Raw genomic sequence first — 9,097 nt, forward strand, 5'->3', positions numbered from 1 at the left:
TGAACATTAGAATTTTCACTTGTGGAATTTTCCAAATTTCTAGCCATTATATTTTTCTTATACGTTTTATCAAAGAACCTTTGCAAGTAAAAAATTCTAATAATAAGAATGTATGAAAAATATTCAAATGGACTAGAAAATAAAGAAAAATCCTTTTTGTGCGAGAGTCTTCTACGAGTATGGATTTCAACTCTCAATGAAAGCACCAATTTGTGGTTGCAAATTTCTTCCTCCTTGATCTTGGACAATTTTGCACCTACAAAACAATTAACATCTTAGGTTAAGGCCAAGAGCCTCACGCGCCCACGATGAAAGGGGGGGCTTTGGCCGAAAAACCTCCGATGCCAAAGTTAGAATTTAGAGAGAAAGACTGTTTAGAGATTTTTGGGATTTTTGCCAAAGTGTTGGGATTGCTTTTGGTGGAAATGGGAGCCTATATATAGGGATAGGAGGTGGCCGGCCTAGCTAGGGTTTTTGGGTTGAATTTAGGTTTAATTAGGGTAATTAGAAAGGGAAAATATGGTAGAAAAGGTAGAAAACATGGAGGATGGCCGGCCATGTGGTGTTTTATGGGTTAAAGGGATCACTTAATTGACAATTTAAGGGATTAAATAGGCAATTAACCCCTTAATTGGTCATTTATCATGATTTTTAGAAGGAAGGTTTTAAAGTTATGGAAAGAATAAAATAAATAGCTAATTGATTAGCTAAAAGAGGGAAAAAGATGTAAGAAATATATGGAATGAAATAGGTTTTAAGTTGATACCTATTTTGGGCACTTTTGACTTGGTTGAGGGATGATTGCCCACTGCTCGCGCGTAGGAATCCCAGTATGCCTCAAGGGTATTTTTGTCCTCTTTTACCCAAGAATCCACGTGTCACCTTGTGATTATTTTTGGCTCCACAACTATTATTGTAACTAGTAAGTTTTTTGTAGTAGTTTAAAACTATCAAACTAATTTTTTTTTTCTTAAGGTGCTGAAACAAGTTACCCGTATATAAATTTGATAAGAATCTGTTAATGGTGAGCCAATAGCAACCCAATTAGTTAACGTGTTGACCAAAAACCCAATATTTTAGTGTCATTTTGTGTCGAATTATCAGGTCGTGCAAAAAATCGTCAGGTTTACTAAGAAAATCTCCATCTATTGGTGAAAGGCAAAGGCAAGGGCTCTAAACATATGCCTTAACCTGGGAAAGGATCATTTCCGGACCCAATCCCACCGGATCCTCTGAATCCATATTCTTTAAGGGCCGAGTTGGTGTCGTGGCTTTCCCTGAGTCGGCATCGGTCTGGAGTCGGCTTCGTGGCCTTCTTGGAGCTAGTCGACAACGCTGTAATAGTCATCGACGATTCGCCGTACTAAAGTTTCCCATAAACAAACAAAAAGAGTGAAGAAGAAGACTCAGAATTGATGAAGAAGAATCGAAAGAGATGAGGAAGCAGAAGAAAAACTGCTGAGAATAATGAAGAAGAATGAGGATCATATGGGATTGGATCCTCTCCCCCCCCTAAAAAAAAAGATCGGATCCTCTCCCCCCAAAAATTACTTCCAGCAGTTTTAGAATAAGATTGCAAGTGGTGGGCCATATGAAGTCTTCTCACAAGCTCGAGCATCATATGCCCAACCTTGAGCTGGATGGCAGTGAGCAACATCATCATGACGTAAGCAACTAGCATGTGGTCTTGGGCTTAAAAAGTAGGCGGCAAGTGGTTTTCAACAGAAGGCAGCGGGTTTGGCTTCTTTTTGGTCAAACGGGTTTTCTTGTGCAGGGCATATAAAGGTTTATGTTTGGCTGACGATGGTCGATATGGTACTAGTATCAGCAAGTGGTTATTCTCTAGACTTGCTTATCTCTATAGGAAAGCTCACAACTATTACCATATCTAAATCGATTTGTAGTTTTAAATACCAATTAATGTTTGAATTAAAGGTTTATATTGTTGTGGAGAAATATTAAAAATAGAAAAAAATCGAGATTTGAAGCTTCTCTGACCATCCAAATCTTGCAAAATAACTTAAAACGACAAGGATAAGGTTAACAAAGCTTAAAAAAAAAAAACCATTCTAAGGAAGAACCGAATGGCGTTCGGGTTAAGCTGGTGAGGAGTTAAACCTATGTGGGCTAGAAATCCGTGAAGGAAATGATGGAGGGCCAACTGGACACCTGACTTGAAAAATTTAGTAAAAAAGGCACCCAACCGCATGGCGGTTGGCTAGACCTTTGCCTTTTCGTAGGCGCTCGGAAGATGGTATAACAAAAATCTAGTATCGATTCCCTGATTCTTCCAACCAAGTCGAGTTCATAATACTGATGATATAACCAGCTATATGATCCTGAGCATCATAATAATAAGGGTTGATAAGCACCTTGACCCTATAGGTGCACGAAAGGTCCCCATACCCCATCTTAGAATTCACAGACAGAAGGTTTCCTTGATCATCCAAGTCAATAATGTCTACTTGGGGTACCGATAACCCCATGGCTCGGTTTGTGGCTCATTTTGAGTAGTCGTCCCCACAGATAGAATTGGATTTATCCCCAAATAGAATTGGACTCGTCCCCATAGGATGAAAAGTCCCCTAACTATGATCGGCACCTTAGCGAATAAGAGTGATGCTTGATCTACCAAGGTAGTCCTCTCGGCCGTCATTTTCGAAGTAAGAAATGATTGATAATAGGCGTGCTCGGTATCTACATATATTTTGGGGGTCTCAGAAATGCGAAGTAAACTACTTGCAAAGTTAGATCCTAAGTGCTAAGGAAAGTCAACGCTATAGATCTACCTAGCCTACTAAGTCATAAAGAATGCCCTACTCCACTCTACCAACCAGACTAGCCAAATTTGGTCATTGCCGACATTGTTTGACATCTGTGGCAACCCACAACATAAAAGTTAGAGTAATATTGAAACTACTGTGAAATGTACCAAAGGAAAACAAAAGAAAGATATTAGCACAAGAAGCCAACTTGAGAGAATTCGAAGGGAAAGGCCTAAGACTCGTGATTGGTAAAACTTAAGTCACTAGAGATGGTCATGAGTTATACAGCCCTGAGCACTCAATCTTAGTCGTTGGTAAAGAGCGCCAAATTGACCATATCGTGACACGTGGCAGCCCACTTGCTTAATCTCTGATGCAGAGGGGACGTGAAACCACTTCACGGGCCACAAGGTTACACTTACCTGTTACACCTTTAATAGGGAGGCCCCTTGATTCCACCACCAACCTACGACGAACATATGCTCAACAAGTACATGTTCCTGACAACAATAGCTTCTAACTCAAGAGTCTGGTGATTGATAAGATTATGAGCTGAGTGCCCAAAGAAGAAAGAGTTGATCGCCAAAGGCACACCATTATGGGCATGCAACACAACACCTAAGTGCCACCCCTAAGTGTCGACCAACCCTTGTAACTCCCTACCCAAGAAAGAACCCTTAGACAAGGAGTTGGCGGACTTGTTAACGTAAAGTCATTTCCGACCGCGATAGGCGTAAAGAAAAATCAAGGTCCAATGAACGTGGAAATATGAAGCCAAGTGCTTTAAGAAGTCTTGGCCTCTAGCGTTTAATAAGCAATCAATCCGAGCACTAGATGGCAAGATGGCCATTGACAACTTTAAGGCACAAGGTCTTAGGAGCAGAAAGAGCATGCCTACTCAAATGTTAACTATATGCCATGTGGCAACTAGACGAGGGAACAGAGGCCTACGAAGGGACATAAAGGCTGACAAGTAGAGCGCTCAAGTACGAGTCCCGACCAACTCTAGGGCCAAGCAAGGTGGTCTACCACGCCATCCCAAAAGAGGACATAAGTTGACTTGCGCAAGTGTCACCCTTGTGCTATGTGTCAGCCAACGAACAGAAGGACAACTAGCAAATCTAATATATGCATTCGGCCCATTAAAGAAAATAAGTGATAGACTTGAGCCCATAGGCTGAAGACTCAGAGAATGGCCTATATAAGGAGGATGAGTAATCTTTAGAGAGGGTCGAACGAATTGACTGGTACTATGCTGGCCGACAACTACTTGTAATCGGGTTGGCCATTTATCTAAGAGACTTAGTGGATGTAGTCCAATTTTGAGGGGTGAACCACTTAAATCCTTTGTCTTTTCTTTATCGTTTGCAAAACCCAAGTCCATCAAAGGCAACACTTGACCAATTCTACCTTTATTGGCTTCACCAATTTTAGCATTAACACATTCCATACATATTTATAATAATAGTTGGTTTCTTTTTCTACATGTTATTTTTAATAATAGAATTGTTTAGTAATAACAGAAATGCCACATGACACTATTTCAGTAGTGGAGTTTGTTAGTATAGTTAGAAGGGTATTATTGTAATTGAGATATATGGCTATATAAGGGATTGTATAGCTATTATTTTCATTAAGTTCATTTGTATACATTTTCTCTAATCAATCAATACAATCTTGTTTGTTTCTCTCTACCATTTCTTTCTCTTCCTCTATACCAATTCTTCATCTTTGCAATGTAGTTATTATGGTATCAGAGCTATAGCTAGTTCAAACTTCACTTGGCTACACCAAGTTCAGTTTGAAGGGGGAGTAATAACATAAATGTTTAGTAATAACAGAAATGCCACATGACACTATTTCAGTAGTGGAGTTTGTTAGTATAGTTAGAAGGGTATTATTGTAATTGGGATATATGGCTATATAAGGGATTGTATAACTATTATTTTCATTAAGTTCATTTGTATACATTTTCTCTAATCAATCAATACTATCTTGTTTGTTTCTCTCTACCATTTCTTTCTCTTCCTCTTTACCAATTCTTCATCTTTGCAATGTAGTTATTACTTTTGAAATTTTTATTTTTTACCACCAACTGTACACAGTTATATATTTGTCTTTCATTTCTATGATGAGTTAAATAGTGTGATGTAGCAAAATTTCGTAGTACTCGTTGCATGGAAGAATTGCTCTCGTTGCCTTGATTGTAGCTGAGATGTTTTCCTTTCAATCCATGGAGCTACAAGGCTCTCTCTAGAAAATGAACCAAATACTTATTATTACTCAAACCGGAAGAATATATGGACCAACAATACATCAAGATAACATATAAATATAAAGTAATACTGTACAACTCTATACTTCGCAGTTTCATTCTGTAGGCCAAGAGTAGTACAGATATAGAAGACAAACTACTGTTTATATATAGATGGTAATAAACTGGTCGTCTAGGCTACTATAGCTAGCAGCCTAGCCACTGCATACACTCATTTAGTTCATGGATGTTCTTTGTACCATTATACCATATATCTAGTACCGAATAATATTTTGCCTCATTTACAGTATGATAAAGTGACCCAGTGATAGGAAGAACCATGACAATATGAACCACAAATTAACCCATTTTCCTTTTGAACTATTAAACCATATATATACATCAAATTTGTGACTTCTGCTCATGAATTCAACCTTATGGGTTACTTGAATAAGTTAGCATTTATTCTACTCCCAAGTGCCAACCACTTCCAACGTTCCCCAGCAGCAGAAAGGCAAACTATATATAGAGACCTATGGTACGTATTTATGCATGCATGAAACCACCAAAATCTTTATCTGCTCATCAGCCTTCCCTTTCTTCAATTCGAACCGGCAGGCCGCCCCTCACGGTGGCAGTGAGGCCGGGGACAAACTGCGGTCTCCTTTCAGGTTCCAGAATCTGAATATCAAACCTCCGCACAAGTGCGACCGCAACACATTTCATTTCCATCACCGCCAATTCCTTCCCCAAACAAACCCTCTCCCCCCCTTGAAAAATCGGGTACTTGTACGGACTCTCGGGCGAAAAAAGCCCCTTCTTCAACCACCTATCGGGCTTGAAATCGAGACAATCCGAACCCCAAATGCTCTCCATCCGGCCCATTGCGTATTGATGGTACGTAACTCTAGTCCCACTCCGTACAAAAGTACCATCGGGTAACACATCATCCTCCTGACAGAACTTGGAATCGAATTGTATCGGCGGGTACAACCTCATTGTCTCATAAAGCACCGCATGCAAGTAGTGCATTTCCCGCATTTGATCAAAACTCGCAGTCGCAAGTCCTTCTCTAGTCGGACCCATGACCTGATCCATTTCCTCCCGGATCTCCCGCTTCACTTCCGGGTGTTTTGCGAGTAAATAAAACAAGCTGGTCAACCCGGAAGAGATGGTGTCACGGCCCGCCAACAGAAAGCTCACAACAATGTCTCTGAGGTACTGATCGTCGTCCATGTTGGCCATGAATCGAGAGAGAAGGTCCTTCTGTGTTGAAAAAGTACCCATTTCACGACGTTGTTTGATCATGCTCTTGGCCAAGTTGTCCACCATTTTAACGGCTTCCTTCAGCTGCCTCTCCGATCCAAGGTTGAAAAATCTCTTTATCTTCCACACGATAGGCGACGACGTCATTGCCCGCTCGGCGGAGAGCTTTGACGCCAAGTCGAAGGCCACCGCAAAGTCAGATATCGGAAGGGATAGCTGGAGACAGCCAGGGTCCAATCCGAAAGAGAATTTGCAGATGTTGTCGAAGGAAAAGCGTCGAAACAGGTCCTGTAAGTCAACGACGCCATTTTCGCCTTCGTTACCCGCAACCGAGGCTAATAACGGAATCAGTCTGGATTGGATTTCGGCGCTCACGATTTCTAGCGCGTAGGAGCGGACCGAGACACTGCCGAGCTCTAAACTCGCCATCTTACGCTGGAACCGCCACCCGTTGCCGTCGACGTTAAAGATTCCGCGGCCCAAAAGGTCGCCAAGAATGGTGGTGAAGAGTTTACCTTTCGGGTAGTTGTGGAAGTTGGTATTGATGATATGCTCGACGTTTTCCGGGTTGGCGGTGATTATGTTGCCGAGGACGTGGACGTGGATGGTTCCGGAGAGCGACTTTTTGAGAAGGTGAGTGTACCAGTCACATAGATTGTCGAAGCTTCCTGACCAGCTTGAGGTCAGAAAGCTTCGACATATGTGGCAGTTGCACCATGGCCGGAGCCTGATGATGAAGATCAGCAACGAAAACAAAGAAAACAAGGATGTGAAAGAAAAGAAGACAAAGGAGAAGGTGCTGCACATGGACTCCAAAGTAGTCATATTTTGAGAGAGAGAGAGAGAGTAGAGAGAGGCAAGTGGAGAGGAAATGAGTAAGGAAGGGAGCTAAGGAGGGGGTGTCTATATATTGGAAAATATTTGAGTAGGGCAAAAGTTGGGGTGTGTGTTTGTTTTTTTACATTTGAGTGTGTTGTGACAAAATGATAGGCGCGCACAAGAGGGAAAAACGGCATGAGAAACGCGTGCGCAAAAGAACAACTGGGGCTCCGGGCTCGGAAGTCATGATCATAGTCACTCGTTTAATATCCCACGTGGTTGTATGTTTCTTATTATTTGTTTCTCGGCTGTGCATGCGTTACAGTCTATACACAGCGCTGTCTTTGCGTCGACAAAATGTCGGCTTATGTGTCAGATGGACGACTTTAAGAGTAAAACCTTGGCACGGGGTTTACTTCAGTTAGGTAACTGAACCGAAAATACCGGGAAGTAGAAAAGAAAAAAAATTCCGAATAAAATTATTGAAAATCTATAATTTCAAAACGTTTTTTTTTTTTTGACGAAAAATTAAGAATTTATTTTGGTATCCTATTTGAAATTTTTTATCATTTCTCAAAACATTTCTTAAGAATGTTTCTTGAAAACAATTTTCTTTAAGACTAAAAAACTTGATTGGTTTGCGATTTAAAAATTTTAAATCTTACAACTTAAACTAGATAAAGAGATCTAAAAAGAGGGAATCGCATGATAGGGAGAAAGAGAAGAGAGGAGGAAAAAAAGTAAGAGATGATTGAAGGAAAGAGAAAGAAGGGAGAGGATCAGACGAGATAGAGAGGAAAATGAGTGAGAGAAAGAACTGAAAGAATGAAGAGGATTGGAGGAGAGACGAACAAGGCAAAAAAAAAAAGGAAAGAGAGAAGAAAAAAGAGAGATATATTTGGAGTGAGAAGGGAGGAGGGAGAGAAAAGAAATGAGTGAGTTTAAGTCTTAGAACTCTAAAATCTCACTTTTTATGTTTTTAGAGAATAAACTATATTTTTTAGTTAGTCTTAAGTTCAGTTTTTTAAAATAGTCATACCAGACAAGTTTTTAAGGCCTAAAACTTGAAAATTATTTATGAATTTAAAAAGTTGGATTCAAGTGGAGTACCAAACTGTAGGGATTGGCACGGTTTGATTCGGTGCGATTTTGAGTGAAACCGAAACCAAAACCAAAATTTTTTGCGGTTCGGTTCGGTACGGTTTTGAAGCCAAAACCGAAATGAAACCAAACTGTTTGATTCGGTTCGGTGCGGTTTCAAACGGTTTCAGTTTGGTTTTTAAGAAAAAATGTACAATTTGCAATTTAACATATTAATAAGTATTTCCCAGTAGCAATAGGAAAATGACATTTGTTATGTAAACAATTAGCATGTTGCATGCAGTTGTGATGTTAAAATATGGTTTGTGCAACAAAAGGGTGTCCCATACAAGGTATAACATAAAACAAGTTGAATAACTTTGAATTCATTAAATGTGAGTGAAACTTTCATACTAGAATATGTGATATCATGCTTCAAATGAGTGGACTTCATTAGATCATTGTTCAACTCTTGATAACATGATTAGTCCACCTTTGTACATGTATGTGTGTGTGTGTGTGTATGATGGTATAAAACAAAGGTCCTTCAAGTTAATGAACGAAAAAAAATGATGAATGATGATATTCTAGTGTGGTTGAGTCCATACTAAGTGTATAGATTCTAAATTCTAGTGTGGTTCAGTCCATACTAAGTGTATAGATTCTAATAAGCAACCAATTAAAACATGAAATCTAATATGGACATTTAATTAAATGTTTATGAATATTTATGGTGCGGTTTGGTTTCGGTGAGGATTTCAACAGCCAAAACTGAAACCAAACCATTTTCTATGTTGCGGTTCGGTTTCAAAACCGCAAAACCAAACCGTTCGGTACGGTTTGATTTAGTTCTTGTTTCGGTTTTGGTTTTCGGTTCTAAGTGCCCACCCCTACCAAATTGGCCCTAAAATTC

General features: G+C 39.9%; 1 protein-coding gene across 1 annotated transcript; it reads right to left on the reverse strand.

Moving 5' to 3' along the window:
• Window positions 1-5,368: 5,368 nt before the first annotated feature.
• On the reverse strand, window positions 5,369-7,178 carry LOC126614185 (cytochrome P450 94C1-like). Its single transcript, XM_050281765.1, has one exon. The coding sequence runs from the start codon at window positions 7,108-7,110 to the stop codon at window positions 5,605-5,607; it is 1,506 nt and encodes a 501-aa protein (XP_050137722.1). The 5' UTR covers window positions 7,111-7,178; the 3' UTR covers window positions 5,369-5,604.
• Between the last annotated feature and the right edge of the window lie 1,919 nt (window positions 7,179-9,097).

Source organism: Malus sylvestris, chromosome 3 (assembly GCF_916048215.2).
Source record: "Malus sylvestris chromosome 3, drMalSylv7.2, whole genome shotgun sequence".
Classification (NCBI taxonomy): Eukaryota; Viridiplantae; Streptophyta; class Magnoliopsida; order Rosales; family Rosaceae; genus Malus; species Malus sylvestris.